This window comes from Ambystoma mexicanum, chromosome 9 (assembly GCF_040938575.1).
Source record: "Ambystoma mexicanum isolate Mex_15411 chromosome 9, UKY_AmexF1_1, whole genome shotgun sequence".
Taxonomy (NCBI): Eukaryota; Metazoa; Chordata; class Amphibia; order Caudata; family Ambystomatidae; genus Ambystoma; species Ambystoma mexicanum.
Genome location: NC_090931.1, coordinates 574360415 through 574380407, shown reverse-complemented (window position 1 = coordinate 574380407; position 19993 = coordinate 574360415). Strand labels below are relative to the sequence as shown.

At 46.3% G+C, this 19993-nt stretch overlaps 1 protein-coding gene across 1 annotated transcript in view; it reads right to left on the bottom strand.

The window, feature by feature from the left end:
• The window catches only part of LOC138488293 (multidrug and toxin extrusion protein 1-like), an 832142-nt gene that overhangs the window by 552257 nt on the left and 259892 nt on the right, over positions 1-19993 (bottom strand). Inside the window, exon 3 of the mRNA XM_069615176.1 lies at positions 13575-13643. Within this exon, the coding sequence (XP_069471277.1) occupies positions 13575-13643 (69 nt within the window). The remainder of the gene's footprint in view (positions 1-13574; positions 13644-19993) is intronic.

Here is a 19993-nt window from a genome sequence, read left to right as displayed (position 1 = left end):
ATACTCCGACTTGCAAGGGAGAAAGGAGAGCTGCAACACGATGGCGACACCGTCCACTTTTACCCGGACTTCTCTCCGGCCGTTCAAGCACAAAGGAGATCCTTCACAGGTATTAAACAAAGCCTCTCGACAACCAAATACCCTACTCAATGCTTTTTCCCGCTCGGCTCAGAGTGCAACATCACGGAAAGACCCAATTCTTCCAGACAGCTGAAGAGGCGGGCTCGTACCTCTGCCAGTGCCCCTTGCGCAGCAAAAGTTAAATTCCACCAGTTGAATGTTAACGGGATGGAAAACAAAGAACAAGCAAGTTGGGGGTTGCTTGTGCGTCGGGAGGGAGTACAGTGAACAAGTTAGAGATCACCAAGTTGGGGGAAGTTTGTTCTTTTACACATGCACCGGCCGCAGGCAGGCCGGGCCATGCCCAGCCCCACCTCAAACTATCCCACAGCTGCCCACATCCCAGGGCCTTGGCCACCACCCAACATACCCGAGAACTGAACAGCCCAGAACTCACAGACAAGATGACCTCCACAAACCAAGCTAAACAAATGGAAATAAAACTGGTAGATTCAACTGGAACATTAAAGGTGGCAATCAACTGACTAAAGTGAGGAAAATAACGCAATATCTGCGATGCCATAAAATCGACGTAGCCTTTATCCAGGAAACACACCTGTGCCCCGCTTCTGAAAATCTCTGGGCCAGAGAATGGGTCTGCCATGGGTATTTCGCCTCCTACTCCTCATATGCCAGAGGCGTGGCTATCCTAATCAACAAAACAACCAATTTCAGGCTAATATCAACCCAAAAAGATATGGAGGGGAGATCACTACTAGTACATGGAAAGATTAATGGTGAAGAAATAATTCTAGTAAATTCATACTGCCCAAATGTCGATGGCCCCAACAACTTCGACGGGGTGATGACGCACTTGGAAACAGGCAGGCGACCCACAGTCATCTGGGGTGGTGACTTTATTGCACCACTCGACCCCTGCAAGGACAAGTCACACAACAATGCACTTCCCAACTCCAAAGCAAGTCTGCAAATCATGGAAATATGCAAAGCATAGGATCTCAAAGACATATGGAGATGCAAGCATTGGGACGCTCGAGAGTACACCTACTTTTTCTGGGTCCACAAAACCAGTTCAAGACTAGATTACCTACTTGTGTACGCAAATAACCGCTTACAGTGGGGAGACTGCCAAATCCTTCCCAAATCTCTATCAGATCACTCAGCAGTGATTCTGGAATGCGCCACATCCCAAACGGCTAACGACAGACCTCACTGGAAATTCAAACCCAGGGCCCTTCAAGATCAAGTCTTCGCTGACGTACTCCGAAAGGAAATCATATCCTTCATTGAGATCAATCAGGGGTCGGTGCCCGCGGCAGGGACCCTCTGGGAACCCCTAAAGTGCTTTATCAGAGGGGTCTGCCTAGCAAAAGAAAAAAGGATCCTTAGGCTAATACGCAGTGAACTGAACTCAAGTGAGTCACGCCCCAAAGAACTCGAGCGTTCACTCACATCTGCCAATAACCCAAAGGTACTAGCAAAACTCAAGGAAGAGCTAGAAATATTCAGAAACACAGCCGAAAGAGAAACAACATTTTTAGCTAGCCATCACAAGACCCGTCAATACGGCGAGGGACAGCAACCTGCAGCACTATTAGCCAGGCTCGTATCCGCAGATAGAAAGCCTACAATGGTCGAATTGATCGTCGACTGCACCGGTAACCCTGTCTATGCTGCCAAGGACATCGTCGAGACATTCCGCCAACACTACTAGAGGCTATACAACTCATACTACATTGTAGACCCTACAGAACTAACGCAATATCTGGACACAATTGAGCTGTACTGGTTAAACGCCGAACTCAGAGAACTGCTTAATACACCCATCACCACAGACGAGATTCTCAAAGTGATCAAAGAACTACCAAATACAAAAGCACCAGACCCAGACGGGCTGACAGGCGAATTCTACAAACACTTTGCGAATCTCCTAGCTCCACTCTTACTACAAGTATATGATGAAGCCTTGGTCAATGAGCAATTACCGCCTACACTCTACATGGCCAACATAATTCTCCGCCATAAACCTGGCAAACCTAAAGATGACTACGTATCCTATAGACCGATTTCACTAATAAACTTAGATAACAAAATACTGGCGAAGGTACTAACTAAAAGGCTACTCCATCTGATGCCTGCCTTGGTGCTGGCCGACCAGGCGGTCTTCATCCCAGGTAGAAACACATTGTTTGGCATAAGGAGAATGTTTGGTGTGATAGAAGCCCGTAACCCAGAATGCCAAGCAGTAGCAGTACTATTAGATGCTGAAAAAGCCTTTGATTCGGTTGAATGGCCCTTCCTATATGCAATCCTGGAACGCATGGGCCTGGGCAGGCGCTTTATACAATTAATTTCTCTCCTGTATAAAAAACCAACATCCAACATCATACTAGGAACCAACCGCTCAGCTAATATATGCCTGCAGAGGGGAACGGGACAGGGGTGCCCATCGTCCGCACTATTGTTTGCCTTAGTGATGGAACCACTGGCCTCAGAACTCAGACTACACCATCTTCATAGAGGCCTATCCCTGGGCCCACATAACATGATCATATCACTGTACACCGACGATGTCACACTTTTCCTTCAAGATGCCAATGAAAACTTAAACCCAGTGATGTGGATGGTATTGAGATTCGGCCATTTCTCAGGGATGAAGGTCAATAACTCCAAATCAATAATGTTCCCCCTAACTGCTTCAACCAAAGAATGTGTTGATGACTACGGCTTCCAGTGGCAACACACACAAGTTCGGTATCTGGGTATCTACATGTCTAGATCCAGCTGAGACATTATGCGCAACAACTATGAGAGTAGTAGACACCATTCAAAACAAAATCAATAGATGAAAATCACTCCGGCTCACACTCTGGGGTAGAGTATCGATAGTCAAAATGGTCATCCTACCAAAACTGCTGTATCTTTTTTCGAACATTCCCCTGGTGTTGACACAAAGATTTCTACAACGTATCAAGAGCATGATTCTGGACCTAATTTGGGCTGGTAAAGTGGCGAGAGTTGCATACAGCACACTAGCCCTCCCGGTGAGACAAGGAGGCCTGGCCTCCCAGATACAGAGCGATACTATTGGGCTGCCCACGGTCAATTTCTCACTCACTGGTATACTACACACTTTGTCAGGCCACATGTCCAAATCGAATGAGCACGGGCGACCCTGCACTTCTTACGAGCCGTTATTTTTGGCAAGTTTCCAGCACCTTGAACACCATTGAACATTGTTTTCACAACATACTCCATCTGAAAAAAGATAGCGAAAAGAAGCGAAATTCAAATCAGATACTCTCCTCTCCTTCCAGTTAAGCACATTCCGGGAATCCCCAACACCGGGGAAAGAGTTTTCCAACAATGGACAGAAAAACTACAGATACACACTATGTACGACCTATTCCCAGAAGGAACATTTCTTTCACTCCAGCAAGCTCAAACTATTAGAGGCAATAACGCTCTAGACGTCTTTATCTACTTCAGGCTGCGGCACACACTACAGACCAATATCCCTACCTTTCCACAACAGCCCCCAGTTTGGCCTCTGCTAGACAACATGATACAGGCCCAGGGAGATGGCCACTTAATAACAACCATCTACAAGTCCCTACTGCCGGACTCCAAACCACCCCACCCAGGTGCAAAAAGGAGATGGGAAAAAACATTAAATGCCACGATTGCGGAAGGAGACTGGAACTACATACTAAATCTTATCGAAAAAGTAGCAATCAATACGAGATACAAACAAATACACTTCAACTACCTGCATCAAGTATACCACACACCGGCTAAACTTCACGCACAACGAGAAACAATATCCGCGGTGTGCGGTTGATGTGGATTTCCGGAGGCCGATTTCTTGCACTTGGCATGGACCTGCCCCACAGTGGCCATATTCTGGAAGGCAGTGCTGGAGAAGACGTCAGCGATAATCGGCACGGAGCTGCTTCCCGACCCTAAATTGACGATGCTGGGTCTGACTAAGAATCTCCCGAGCGCAGTCCGGAAACTGGCGGATCTTCTTCTAGTCGTAGCACGAAGAAGAGTAGCATGTAATTGGGGAAGGGGTCCGCCTCCGAGCCTACACCGCTGGTTAAATTACATCACATACTGCCAAGATGTAGAGACCAGCTTCATCAAGACATTGCCGCTACATGCACGTCCTCCAGACATCTGGGGGCCATACATAGCCTATCTGATATCATCCACAGATGAGCTGGACTCACAAACCTTGTCCACAGCACATAGTTAGAGGTCCTCACCACCTTGCTATACCAACATTCCAGATAACACGTAAAGGTGACTTTTCGGTTGGGACCCAATGCTCAACCATGCAAGAGGCGAAGGACGAGGGGAGGCAGTGGCGGGGGGGTCGCTCGTGACAGCCGGTGCATGGCTTGTTTGTTAATTGTTGTGAAAAACCAGTAAAGAAAGTTTAAAAAAAAAGACCCATGTATGACCACTTTGGCCTATCTCCGCCTCTTCCCAAGGCCTTCTGGTTATGGTAGTCTCTACCTTCGTATAATCGGCCATAGTTTTCTGCGTGAGCACCCACGTGGTGCCGGATGCCTCTGTTGCAGCCTTTTTGCCCTGCTTTCTCAATAGTTCATTTTTTTAAATAAAATTCAATTAGCCGTTTGCTACTTTCATTCAACACAGCCCGGTTTCTTATCAACTCTCCCCTCGACTCACCAGCTGTGATGAACCGCTTCGCTTCCTTCTCCTTGGAGTCAAGGTTGGTACCACCGAGACTAGCGTCTCCCCGGCTTGGTAATCAGCAGAGGATGGTCTTGTGTACCGTTGACATCTGCTGCAACACATATTAGTTATGGTTCGCAGACTTATTATTCCCCCTACGGAAACTTCACAGGCCTTGGTCGGAATGGGCAAGGTCGACTCTCTCCTTGTCACCCTCTCAGTCTGCGCCGTCTTTCTACTCCTCTTGAGCTGCCATGCTGAATTAGCTCGTAAGTTGTGCTATCTGCCTTGCTCTTAGGGTGCTGTCGTGCTCCAACTTTTATCCCTGTGGGGAAGGAAAAGGACTGTCAGGTGTGTGTGATTCAGGTCAGTTGCCTGAATTTGTCTGACCCTTGTATTGGGACATGTCAGGTAAACGGCTCTGGTGTTAGTCTGTTGTCTTTCGTGTTGTGCGAAGGTGTTCGTGTTGGAAAAGTGGACGGTGGGGAAGGGGGGGGTGTTTTGGAATATCCTACGGGGAAGGATGGGGAAAAGGTGTTGAAAGAAGGAGGATACCGCTTCTCGCCCGTCGGTGTCCCACTCCCACTCCCCATGGACCCCCATCGAGGTGATCGTCCCTCACTGGTCCACCCTCAGGAACTGGATCCAATAGCAATGGCTGTTTCCTGGCCACCTGGATGACAGATCCCTGGGGACTTACTAGGGAGACATCTTCTGATTTCTCACAGGGGGTATTGCAATCTTCCACTGGATCCCTTCCTGGACAGGCAGTCGCAAGTGGTCTTTCATGAGACACATATGTACAATGCTTTTGCACGTCTGGTACAGGATAATGGTCTGGTGGATATTTGGAGAGTTTGTAACCCTGATGCATTGAAGTTCACTCATCCTACTCAAGGATTGATACATCTTCATGAGTAGACCCCTAATAACAGGGGGGCATAGTGCAGAAATGTCTCTGATTCTGTTGTCGGATCACACCCCAGTGAGTTTAGCCATAGAATGGGAGGACACAGAGAAGCAAAGTAATAGGTGGAGGTTTAATGCAGAGCTCTTAGGAGCGGGTCATCACAGGGTGGGAAGGCAATAGACTGCAGGGTATCAAGGTTAGAGAGATGGAGTATCGGCGGGCCCCTGAGTGAAGAGAAGTTGAAAGCATTAATAAAAAAGAAGATTGAATACAAAAACAGTGTTCCACTAAGGCAGCAGGGGTGCTACTGAAATATAATTCTACATTCTTTGGAGAGGCGAATAAAGCTGGGAGGCTTTTGGCCAAATATTAGAAAGTTCGGCGTCAAAGCAGTAAGCTGACGTTGCTAAAAATGGACGGGAAAGGGGTAACAAGGCATGAGGATATAGCGCAGGCATTTGCTAATTACCATTAGTCCCTGTTCACGTCCGAGGTGACTCCCTTGCCAAATGAGATACAACCTTACCTAGCGGAAACCCCTCATCCTACATGGTATTCCTGAGGAGACGTTAGCTGCACTAAGGAAGGATATAACCCTGGCTGAGGTTAAGTGAGCAATTGTCAGTTTGAAGATAAGGAAAGCACCTGGACCGGACGGCCTGCCTATTGACTTCTTTAGGCAATTTATGGACATCCTGGCCCCTAAATTAGTACAGATATTTCAGGGGTATGTTGAGGACACCAATCCGGGGGAAGGAGAGGCTTTTTTGAAGCCATGATATATGTGATTCCGAAGCCAAATAGAGATTCCCCAAAGGTAAAGAATGACAAGCTCATCTTGCTAATAAATGCGGCTATGAGGTTAGACCCATTGTACCACAGTTGATGCAAAAAGGCCAGACATTGTTTGTAAAAGGGAGACCAGGTAGGACAATCTCCCGACTTCTTTGTGACATTCTTGACCCAGGGAAAGGGTAAGGCCATGGTCAGCGATCACGGTCGATGGTGAGAAATTTCACAGGGTGGGATGGCAGTTTTTGATGAAGGCGCTCAGATGGCATGGCTTCAATTCTAAATGTATATTCCTAGTCTTTACCTACATCCCAGATCTGCCGTGTTCATGAAAGGGTGGTCTTCCCCCTATTTTCCGTTAAAGCAAGACACCAAACATTGATGTCCCTCGTCGCCCCTTTTGTTTATCATATCGATAGAACCATTCCTGCACTGTATAAGGCTGGATGAGGGAATCAAGGGGGTAGGTGTGCCAGTGGTGGAGGTCAATGTAGCCGCCTAAGCAGATTATATCTTGGTCTTGTAGGAAGAGCCACACACGTCCCTAACCGCTTTATATCAGCAACTATGGATTACTCGAAAGTGTCTAGCTACAAATTAAATGTCGATAAGACTGAAGTTATGCCACTGAATAAGTATTGCTTTAATGCACACTGCGAGGGGGCGGGTTTTGTTTGGAAGCCTCTGTGGATAAAATATCTGGGTTTCGAATTTGCCACAGACATACATAACACACTTCAAAAGAATGTTCAAGCAATAACGTCCAAAGTTGATGCCCTACTTTCTAGATGGACCCCATTACGATTGTCATGGTGGGGAAGGTTAGAGGCAATCAAAATGGCCATCACTCCCATTATACTGTTGCCCCTGAATTGGCCACCGCTGTTCTTTCAAACAATTGACAAAAAACTCTCTTAGTTTCTCTGGAATAACAAGAGAGCTACAATATCCTTCAACAGGCTTAGAGCGGCTACAACCCACATTCCCCCATTTTCAAAGATACTTGGATGCATTTACAATGAAGCAGGGGCTGGAATGGTACTCTGATCCAAATATGCTACTGGCACAACAATGGCTACATTTGGAAGCTGTATTGGTAGCACCTTTTTGGAAAAAATATATACCTCTTATACCACTGAAACCTACATTAAGGGGTATAAACGTTATGCAGCATACTGGCAAGGTACTTTAGGAGTGAGCCATAGAATAGAAGTGGTACGTGGAAGAAAGGGGGCACAGCCTATGGTATAATGATAGATTCAAGGTGGCTGGAGAAACAAAGTATTAGAGAATAAAGGTTAAAGCTGGAATCCTGTACTACGACCAAGTGTGGATAGATCGGAGGTCAGTACCCTTCCAGTGGCTTCAGGAGATGTGCAGTCTCCCCTCAGGGGAATTTCTCTGGTACAGGGGCACTGGGGATCAAGGAATTAGTAAAATAGAAGAGGATGTGCCGGCAAGGCCTTCCGAGTCCTTTATGAGCCTGAAAGTGGGTCTGTTAAATACCCGCTCTATGGTCAAACATGCAATAAATATAAACAAACTGATTCTGGATAAACAATTTGACATTTTCTGTGTGACAGAAACATGGCTAAATGACCCTATATGGCCTACATGTGAAATAGCTGTACCAGAGGGATATACCATCTACAATGTCAATAGAGAGGGAGGTCAGGGTGGTGGGGTTGCAAATATAGCCAAAGAAAAGCTGAAACTGTTTAAGGTTGACTTTAATTGTAATGGATGTGAAACCATCCAGATAAAGTTGGTATTCACCCCTAATAATTGTTGTAACCTAATAGTACTATATAGACCGCCGTCCTTGGTCTCAGACTTCCCAAATTAACTTTGTTCACAACTAGTCAGCCTGAGATCCACCAATGTGTTCACCCTGGTGGTTGGGGATTTCAAATACTGGCGTGGGAACAAAAAAGACAAGGAAGCAATCTTGCTAGAAAAAGCACTAAAAAATCTAGATTTCCATGTTATAAACGATGAGCCCACAATCCCACAAGGGAACCAACTGGACTGGTTGCTCTCTTATAATCTTCTGACAGAGGACTGCTATACTGAACCATGTATCTAGAGTGACCAGCAGTTAGTCTCCCTGAAATTAGAACTACAATCACCTCCTATACAATACAACCACCCGTCCAGGCGGTTAGCAGAAATTTTAGAAATTTGAATATCGACCAACTCCAGCCATGCTTAGACAAAATACTACTCTCCTTCAGGAGCAAGACAGCTGTGAGACACTGCTAGAGAAATATACCACACACATTCAAGAGCTAGTCGAGAAAGTGGCGCCACTTAAAATTAAGCTAGCCAGGGAAGACAATAAAAACCAGAAATGGTATACTGTGGATCTAGAGGCAACTAAAATTGAAAAAAGGGCCCTTGAAAGAAAGTGGAGATAAGATAAGTCCACTGATAACAGAGTGAAATGGAAGATAGCGAATAAGAAGTATAAAGATAAGATAAGAATAGCCAAGGCCAACTTCTTCAACGCCGAAATTGAAACAGCTGCTAACAAGACCAGTAAACTCTTTGATATCCTAAAGAGTATAGAGAAACCCAAAAATCTCACCCCGCCGTTTTCTCCTTCTAAGGCAGACGGCGATATCGTGCAAAACGCGTTCACAGCTAAAATAGACAAAGCCAGACAAAATATAATTAAAGCCAGACAAACATTGAACCAGGTAACATGCCCAAGGAGAATACTTTCAGGTCTGGACAGGAGACTTTCATGTTTGATACTATTACTGAAGCAGAGCTAATAGAAGTTCTAGGTCATATGAAACCAACGTCCTGTGCAGAAAATGTGTTACCTCCCAACATCATCCTCCAAAATAAGGAACAATTCGCTCCTATTTTACTGAAAATAGTTAATGCATCCTTTTAGGAGGGCATAGTTCCCAAAGAGATAAAGAAGGTCACCATCTCTCCGCTGGTAAAAAAAAGTTGGACTAGATCCCAAGGATCCGGGTAATCTCTGTTCTATCACTAACTCCAACTTCGTTCTTAAAATCTTGGACAGAATAGCGACAAAGCAGCTGCAGAATTATGTGGAAAAACATGCAACCCTACACAAACAAAAGTCTGGTTTTAGAGCCTCATATAGCACGGAGACGGCTGTGTTAGACCTCCAGAATCATATGTTGAGTCTGGTGGATAAGGGTAAAATAGGAGTCTTAATGCTGTTGGACCTAAGTGCGCCATTTGACTTGGTTGATCATCAACTCCTGGTCAAAGCACTGAGAGATAACGTGGCTGCTCCCAAATGGTACTAAAGTGGCTGATCTCTTTTCTTTCAGACCGCCAAGCTAGAGTTCATTGGGGAAATAGCTTCTCCGACCCTACTTCCATCTTATTCGGAGTCCCTCAGGGTCCCAGTCTATCGCCCATGCTTTTTAACATCTACATGCTCACTCTGTGCAACATCCTGGTTGAAACAGGAGTGTTTTTCACAAACTACGCAGATGATACGCAGCTCATACTAGAGCTAGAGGGCAGCCACAGTGCAGATAGCAGATAGTGCCAAGATCGGAAAGGTTTATAGCGTGATTAATGAATGGATGCAGTCAAACTGGATGTGTCTTAACGACACTAAAAACAAATTTATCTTGTTTGGGTCCAGTCGACTGCTAGTTAAACTTGGGGCGGAGTATGAGCCCTTTCAATTAAGGATGCTACAATCCAAGTATCTAATCAGGTTAAAACCCTTGGCATGATGGTGAACTCTGCCGTCAACTCTGAAGCACAGACTAATTACCTGCAAAAAACACAGCATATTACCTACGGCTCATGAAGGCCATTAGGCCTTTTCTGAAAAAATGCAATATGTCCACAATTGCTAGAGCCATTGTGTTATCGAGGCTTGATTATGGCAATGCCTTTCTGATCGGGGCTTCTGTCAAAGACCTAGCTAGATGCCAAGTCATACAGAATGACGCTGTGAGGCTTGTAAATCATCTTAGGAGAAGCGACCACATTGCCCTGGCCAGATGATCTCTTCACTGGCTCAGGGTAGAAGAGAGAATAAAGTTCAAATCTCTGTCTCTTGTGCATAAATGTCTTTATGGTAAAGCCCCTAGCTACCTCAAGAATAGCTTGGCACTATATACCCCGCAAAGTCAGCTTCGCTCCGAAGGTAAGAGCCTATTGACAGTATCCAAGTACAAGCTCAAGGTTGGTATGGGCAGATCTTTTGTGGTGCTGGCAGCTCAGTTGTGGAACACACTACCAACGAAGTTGAGAATGGAAGGCAGTCACTCTAAGTTTAGAAAACTCCTGAGGACCCATCTTTTCAGATAATTCAGGAGCTCCCAGCCACCCTCCCAGTTGCCCTCTTAGTACTAGACTTGGGAGGCCAATCCGTCATTTAGTTTGTGTTTGTCTTGTCAAAGCGCCCTGATGCCTGCGGGCTGCCGGCGCTATATAAAATGAAATACATACATACATACATACAGACAGCTGGTTGCTAGTCCCTAAACATCACAGCACTTCCATCCAGTACTGGATGGTAATGTCAGTCAGGGACCAATGTCTGCAGCTAGACTCTATAAGTTGATCTCCAAGCCCTCACAACAAACAGTGGGTTACAAACTGAGCAAGCATTGGTGGAGGATTGCGGGGTGGAGCTACTGGGGATATATAGGCAAAAATCCGACAGACGTCCAGACGTCCAGGTCGGCATCCATCACCCAAACCTTATATATGTTGTACAACAGAGCCCTCTGGACTCCTTCAAGACTCTGAAGAGTTGACCCTAGTTTCCCAATCAGTCTTGTGTTGGTCTTTCCGGGAGAGCGTGGGATCTTTAAAGCACATGCTGTTTAAATGTAAATATGTATATGCCTTCTGGACAACCATTTGGCCTTTTATTGTGCAGATGTGTAATGTGGATGTACCATTCTCACCTGGTGGCGTAGTGTCGCCCTGGAGATGCATGGAAGTAAGGACCAGAAACTGCTATTTGATGTTTTAGTGGCAGTGGCATTTAAGGTAATCACCTCCAACTAGAAGAACTCTAAATCACTGTCTAAGATGAAATGGTGGAACCTGCTTGCCTACGCCGACCGTATGAAGACAAAACTTGATCGTAAAGGGGCTGGCAGATGCTCATCCCTTGTGACCTGGACCTTGTTTGAGAACTATTTGAATGGAGGAGGCATTTGGCTGCAGGACAAAAGGGAGCCTAACAGGGGATCTGGGGAGGTTGAAGCTTAAGATGATTATAAGGCTGCATGCTGAGCAGGCAAGCCTGCTTCTGTACTAGCTGGTCTATTCTGGGTAAGCAGTGGGTACATGACCATGGTGGTGTTAGGCTATGTTTGCCATCTGCACATGATAGGCTTGTAGTGAATTTCACCCATACATGGAGGGAAGCTTCTGTTGGGTGGACAGAACCTGCCTATTTCAGAAGCAGCTTCTTCTCCTTCTTGTGGATATCATGTCATATCTCAAAGTTTCCCCCCATCCTAGCCTCTGAATAACTGTCTGACGCTTTACACCTCCCTTGTAGTAGTATGGCCCCTGCTCCCTCCTTCTTACCCACATACTCTCTTACTATCTCACCCTCGTACTCCCTTATTTCGCTTTCTACATCTCTCTACGCTCTCTTTACTCATTCCGCATATTTCTCCTCTGTTTTTGATTTTAAGTTGAAGGAGCAACGTACCATCTGGCTTTTGGGCATATAGTATGACAACATGTAGCATGTGATGTGTAGTTGAATATGAATTTGAAGATGTGTTAGGCGTGCACTACCGCTGAAATTGTGCGTTGCTGGCTTCATAATTGATGAATTGATTAACTACTTCATAATTGATCAATTGAGGTAGTGCTGTCCTCTTAACTGCGGAAGGATGTTCTGATATAGAAATGTATAAGTTGTGATTCTTTATTCCTAAGTTAAACCTTCAATAAAGAGTACTTAACAACAACAACAAAAAGAAGAATTCAGCGCTCAGGAAAACAAGGTGCATTGACTCAATGCCCTACATTGACATGAAACATGCATTTCAACAGAAAGGAGGAAAAAACAGGCACCAAAACACTGTGGGTAATGTCTTGATGATAACATAGGAGAAGCGACTAATTAAAACGCTCCCCCGCCCCCAACCACTATCTCCATTTCTTCGTTAATGCAATGCATAATAATCCAATAAACGTACTCTCAATAATATCCACTTAAAGTATGAGCAAAACCTATTCTAAGACATTAAGGGATATCCCCATAACACTTAAAGGTTAATAAATAAAAAAAGGCTGGTGGGTAGATTCAAACCTAGCTAGTCCCCTTTAACGCGTGTAAATGCATGTCAAATCATTTCTGGTATTTCTGGTATTTCACTGGGATTGCGTTGATCCCAGACTACTGAACCAACTAGACTAAAATACTGGTGCCTACCTCATAGAGAACCTGCCATGCTCAAATGTCTGCTCCACACATGCGTACACAATCACTAAATTGACCCCGTGTTGCGCCCCACACTACCCCACCTAACCCCCGACTGCCATCCTATGGCATAAAAAGTGCTTAGCCGCTCTTGGAGTTAGGTTTGTGCTTTTTTCAATACTTCAATACGGTGCAAGATAGTACACACAGGAGGCAGTGTGGTATTGCACATAGCAGTGGATCTAATGTTTAATATAAGTAAATACCCCGGAACATAGTGACCAGTAAAAAAGAGGGACCCTAGAATTATTATGTGTGCATGCTTGACCCTGGCTCTGCAGTCTCCACTCTGCATGTAGAGAATTGCTAAGTGCATAGCAACATATGTATTGACAAATCATAAAAACGAGTGCATTGCGTTTGCTCGCTGAGCAGCTTTGTCAGGCACATTGGGGTTGGCTTTACAGTCGCAGCAGCAACATTATTATGTGCCTTATTCTGGAAAGCAGATGTAGTTTGCTTGTTTATTTAAATGCCTCCCTGTTTTTTTATATTCTGGAATAGACAATAATACAAAAATAAAAAAGATAATAGTTGTGCCAGATGCTGGAGGATCTGCGTCGGTTCTTAAGGGGCTTTCGTCCAATTCAGAACAAAAATAAAGGTTGGAGGATCCCAGACACTTACCTGCGATATGAGAGTATCACACGCCGATGCAAGGCCGGTGCCCACGGAAATGCCTGTGATGTTTATAACCTGGAAAAGAAAATACGCAAATCATTAAAATGATTGGACTGTGGGATATCAACATGAAGTATCATTTGTACATAATGTTACTCATTTGTGAGTGTTATTCCCACAAATACATGTAAAGACTCCTGAGCGCTACATCAGGAAATTTGCTCAAGATGGTATGGGCAGAGCCTTTATGTAGGTTTGTTTGTTTATTCATTTGATAAAGCGCACCAAACCCGCAACATTGCATGTATAGTTGAAGCTTAGCCATATGCAGCTATTGACAGACTTAGCTTTACCAAATCAGTTTGCATACAACCAGCGATGGAGACAGCCTCAAAATGTTGGGAGGTCTGGAGGACAGTTTTGAAAGCTGGTCATGAGTAGGGCTATTACGCCATTATGCTGTTGATCCTTCCCCCCACCCTCCTCTGAGTTCAAGTCGCTTAAGAGCTATTACACCTCCCTTTGGCCCATTAGATGCATCTTTCACCGCAATCCAGAGGCTGCTTAGTTTCACAGAGCAATGCTAATCTTTGGAGGTGTGGGACATCTAGCAGCGGAGCAGGGCAGTTAAGCCTTTGGCCTCATCATAGGGGGTATATATATTGATATCGCCTGGGCAGGCTGTTGTCTCCTGCCACTGTATGTCTGCTGCTGCTGCTGCCACGTCAATGATTGTTTAAATGTAAATACCCTGCTCTCCCAGGTGAGAAATGTGAAAAATGCATAACCTCTGCGGCTAATAAAAAGGTTTGTTTAAGGGTTACTTTCACATCCATTTACTTATTATTCTAAAGTCGTTAGCAATCCTCACTCTTAAACGTCAACATTTCATACTTCTAGTTTTATTTGAAAATGGATTTACAGGGATGCTTGCTTCCTCTCCTGTGTGTTTCTCAGCATAGATATTTGTTTTGCAAAGAACTATTTTAAAGAATGTTGTTTTCATACCGCAGCAATACAATGTCGCAACGTTTGGGACTTTAGGAGGTATCTTGGCTTTAAAATGCCAACAGAGTGCAAGCACATACACAATGAACCTCAGATCTGGATAAATGGCTTGGTATTGCAAGATCTTGGCACGCACGCTTCAATGCGGGAGTCAACATACGAGCAGCGTTCCAACCTAAACCCATTAGAGAGGATTTGGGACATTTTACGAATTATATGTTTGCCACACATATGCTCCATCCTTTTCTCTTTTGCTTTCTGAGAGTTGGCCCCTGTCATACAAGGTATCACTTTCCACATGCTAGCCATAATGTTTGTGTTTGTTGTCCTTACCATGTTTTGTTTTGGTTCTATAAATAGGAATTGGTTTACACAATAATTAGTGCTGTAAATGGAAACAAAATGACTCTGTGATTCTACCAAGGAAAGGGGATGGGTGATAGGGCAGCACCACCAAGAACGGGTGGGGTGTCTAGGGATACTTAGTGTACACATTTTAACAGAGCCACTGATCTCAATAGGGAAGGTAAGCACCAATGTAAAAGGTATCCCAGTGTGCAGCATAGGTGTGTTTGGGAGCTGATGTGAGGCACCAATGAGAACCATCCCAAACCAAAGAAGGGGTAATTTGGGGTATACCAATGCACAGTGTAGTGTAGTGTGGGTCTACTATGATCAACCATATACTACTCCACTAAACACTAACCTTAACAAACAAACTATTAGTAATTAGAATGGGGTTGCTTAGGCCATAGTCCACACTGCAGGTCGTGGGTGAAAAGGCAACATTTATACAGTGATTTGGGTTTAGAAAATGAATGCAGAAAATTTGAAATCTGAAGTTGAACTGCAGTTTACGTGGCAGACAGCAGAAAGCATTTTGTAAAAACTCTTGGTTTAAACCGGAATGCAGAGGATTTGGAGACAAAATGTCGCACATGTCATCCGTGCCTCGAGAAAAGGGCTTTACAGGGATCACGGTGAAGAAAGATAAGGGTTCTGGAAAGTTACTGGGTGTTGGCTAAAAGGGGAGGTGTTTGATTGATTGATGATCTCACTGAGGAAGCAGGGAAGTAGGTGGTTAAACCATAGGCTTTCTTTATAGGAAAATATAGGCAGGGGGACGAAAGCAAAGAGGGCTTAAAACCCAAAGAAGGAAGTAAGGAGGGGGGTTGGACAAGAAGGGCGGAGACGGGCAGAAGGCCGAGGATATACAAAAGTGAAAAGCGAAGGGTGCTGTTCAATAGCTGTGCTGGCCCAGGCTGCAGAAGGAGGGTGCTGGAGTCAGTGGAGAAAGGAGGGGCAGGCCTGCGGAGCCCGAGCAAGCAGCTGACAGTGGGAGAAAGAAGGCTGTTTTGACTGAAGGCATTTCCCATGCAAACGGAATCCTCTCTCTGGGTTTATTTGATATGATATAACATTTATAATGCGCCTGTACACAAGTGTTTCTAGGTGCCACAAGACAAGGGGGGGGGGCATATGAAGGACACGACAAACAATCCTGCTAGTCCTTGTGCCATTCAGATCGTGGAAGTACGACAAGAGAAGTGCAGAGGGAGGAGAGGTGGAAGTGGAATGGAGAGGAAAGGGTGAAGTGTGATCAGGGCAGATTAGCTCTGAGTTAGTGCAGCTTTGGCAGTGTGGCTCTGGGTAAGTACAAGGAGGCAAGGGGTCTTTAGGGGTTACAGTTACAGCCCATAAGTGCACGGTAGGCCAGGAGGCAGTGCAAAGGAAGACTGGTTGTGGAGGATCCTGATAACCAGTGAGATTCGGAGGGAACCAAGCAACCAGTCGGTGCAGCAACAGGTAAGTTAGCAAGGGAGAGAGAGAGAGAAGGCAGTGGAGAAAAAGAGGATCTTGAGCTGCTTCCGGAACTTCAAGTGTCCGGCTCAAGTCTGAGCGGGGCAGGGAGGCTGGCACCTGCAGAGGAGAGAGATCTACCCCCACTCTCTGCCTGGAGAAGCGTCTGACCCTCAGACAGTTGGATGTAGCTGAGCGAAGGGTTCTGCAAAGAGGTATTTTGGAAGAGAGAGTTTGATGAAGTGTGGGCCCCGGCCCCAGAACGCCTTGTGGACGATGCAGAGAATCTTGAATTTGATCCTTGGAGTCACCGGGAGCCAGTGGAGAGATGTCAGGGCTGGAGAGATAAGGTTCCTGGGCTTGAGGCCAAGGATGAGTATTGAGGTCTTGTTCTGGATTAGTTGGAGGGGGGCGAAGAGTAGAGGTAGGCGGATTGAGAAAGAGGCTGTTGCAGCAGTCCAGCCTGGAGAGAACCCGTGCTCTGGAGACAATGAGCTCCAGGGAGAGAGTGAGAACAGGTAGAATACCTCTGAGGAGGTGCAGCTGGAAGTGGGCCTTTTTGGCAAGGTTCGTGATGTGAGGAGAGAAGGAGAGAGTGGAGTCAAATATGACACCAAGGTTTTTTGCCTCCTGAATCATGGATAGACAGTCAGGAATAAGCGAGGGAAGGGAGGAGGCTGAGGGAAGCCTGAAAGAGAGCTGAATACCATCCACATAACACTGAAAGTTAGTAGAGAAGGTGGAGATCAGGTGGGCCAAAGGGACCAGATACACATTGAAGAGCTTGGGTGAGGTGAGAGGATAGAGCCCTGAGGGACACCAGATGTGGAGAGAGAGGTGGTGGAGAGAAAGGACCTAAGTTGGACCTCAGAGGGACAGTCCAGGAGGAAGGAGGTCAGCCATGCCAGGGCCTGAGCCATGATGCACAGGTTCACACAGAGTTGGTTGTTCAGGGTGACGTGATTGACCATGTCGAAAGCAGAGGAAAGGTCAAGGAGGATGAGGACAGAGGGAGAGCTGGAATCGAGGTTAGAGAGCAGACCTTCACTGGTGTTGAGGAGAGCAGTTTCCGTGCCTGTGGCTGCTCTTAATCCATACTGTTGGTCATGGAGGCAGCCAACTCATTCAGTGTGGAGGGTAACATGGGAACTGGCCAGTTTGTCCAGGAGTTTGCCCTAGAAAGGAGTGATAGAAATTGGGCGATAGTTTGCCGGACATGTAGAATTGGCAGAAGGCTTTTTTAGGAGGGAGTGCACAAGGGAGTGCTTGAAGAGGGAGGGGAAAGATCCAGTGGCGAAAGAGTGATTGCAGAAATCGGCCAAGGCTGGAGCAAGGGTGGCAATGTGGTCCTTGATGGGTCTGGAGGAGCAGTGGAGCACATGTTTGGACAACACTTTCATAGATCGGACTTGTCTAGAAACATTGTCAGGTGTTGTCAGAGAGAAGGAGGAAAAAGTAAGAGGAGAGACAACAAAAGGGGGCCTCTGAGAGGTAGAGGGAGAGAAAGAGGAAAGCTAGGAAAGGATATCCTGGGTTTTAGTGGTGAAATGAGAGGCCAGAGCCGCACAGAGGGACGGGGAGGGAACAAGAGAAGTGGAGACTGCAGTAGGATTGGCCAGCTCCTTGCAGATTTTAAAGAGTTTGGCTGTGTTTTTAGCTGCCACAGTGATGCTGGCTTGGATATTGTCCCTCTTCTTGGAGAGGATAGAGAGTCAACTTCCTCACAGCCACCCTGCACTTGCGTTTCAGGACAGCAAAGTTGGAGTTGTACCAAGACATGCAGCTGGAAGTCGGCTTCAGATGGATTCTCGTGACAGGGGCAAAGATGACCAGAGTTTTGGAGATAGAAAGATGCAGGTTAGAGAGGGCTATGTCAGACTGCGAGTCAGCCAGAGGAGTAGGAGGAGCAGAGAAAGAAGAGTCAAAGGCAACCACTGACACTTGCTTCATCAGCCGAATGACCGAGAAGGAAGATGGCAGTGCTAGGGTACGCTTTGTCTGAGGGTTAAGAAGTTTCAGATGAGAGGAGAGCAGAAAGTTGACAGTGCAAGAGAGAGGAGTGGTGAGAGGGTTAGAGAGGGGGGTGTCCGAGGAGATGAGAACACCCAAGGTGTGTCCGGCAGAGTGTGTCGGAAACCGAGGGTAGAATGGAAGGTTGCAGAGGGATTAGAAGTATCCAGGTGGATGTTGAGGTCTCTGAGGAGGAGAAGTTGCGAGGTCGAGGCAAGGAGAGAAGAAGAGAGTTCAGTCCATTCTGAGAGGAAGAGGGTGACCTGGCCAGGTGGCCTGTAGATGGTGGTCACAGTCAGAGAGGGGCCAGGAGAGATAGAGAGCCTGCAGACTAGGCATTCAAAGGTGGAGTAGGCCTGCGTACGAATGACAGAAGCAGGGAGCACTCTGGAAAGATCAGGGCAACTTCACCTCCGGGCTGTTTGATTCTGGACTCTGAGAGGATCTTGTAGCCCTCAGGGAGGATAGTGTCAAAACTCATGTCAGAGCTGGCTGTGAGCGACATCTCGGAGAGAGCGAGGACATCCAGGTCAAGGTCTTTGAGCAGTTGGCAGATGTCAGAGGAATGTTTGACAGCAGACCGAGAGTTGATAGTAGCTATGTGGAGCAGATTGCCGCATTTGAAAGACTTCGCGTGGGATGCAGGCGTGACGTACACCCAGCGGAGGCAGTAGAAGGACCCAAGAGTGAGCAGAGGCAGTAGATGGAGGTGGAAAGGGGCCAGAGAGATGTTAGAAAGAGTGGCAGGAGAAGGAAGGAAATTGATGAGACGCGGGAGACGTCTATCAAGAAGGAAATTGAGCTGAGAGCCTGACACCATGACGGTACCATTTAGCTAGACATTGATGATGGTCTTGGAGGATTGGAAGGGGGCTGTTAATGGGAGATGAGGAGAAAGATATGGAACAGCGATCATATGAGGGGTCCATAGGTCTGGAGAGGGGATGACAAAGAGGATGTCAGTGAGAGTCTGTCTAGAGGCAGCGCTGATGTGGATATCAGGGATAAGGAGGCCTGGGTTGGAGACCAGGATATCCCTCTTGACCTTTTTTCCTTCCAGACTTAGTGAGAGGGATAGGATAGGAGATAGAGCAGCAGTTTGAGAATATGGGATAGATTGAGTGCGAGGAGGCAAGAGGGGAGAGTGAGAGAGGAAAAGTAGCACAGCCCAGGGCCGTGCACCACAGGAAGCACCGTGGGGGAGGGTTCATACAGAAGGCAACAAGCAGACAACACACCACAGGCGAATGCAGGAGCAGTGTAGACGGAAGACAAGCGGGAGGGGCAGGGCGGACAATGCACTGCAAAATACCCAGATGCGACTTTCCTAAAAGGAGTGAAAAAAAGCCTAGTTTTAACACAACAGTAATGCAAAAACACCCAGATGCAACTTTCCCAAAAGGAGAGAAAAGGCCTAGTTTTAACATATCAGCAATGCAAAAATATTGTGACTTTCCTGGAGAGATGTGAGAGATGGCTAAACAATGCAGTTCACTGAGATGCATATGGGTGGTGCGATGAGAGAAAGAAGCAGGGAAGTGGGAGCGGGACAGGGGAATGACCCGCACTGGAGCGCAATAATTATTAAAGTCTTCAATGGGGCACAC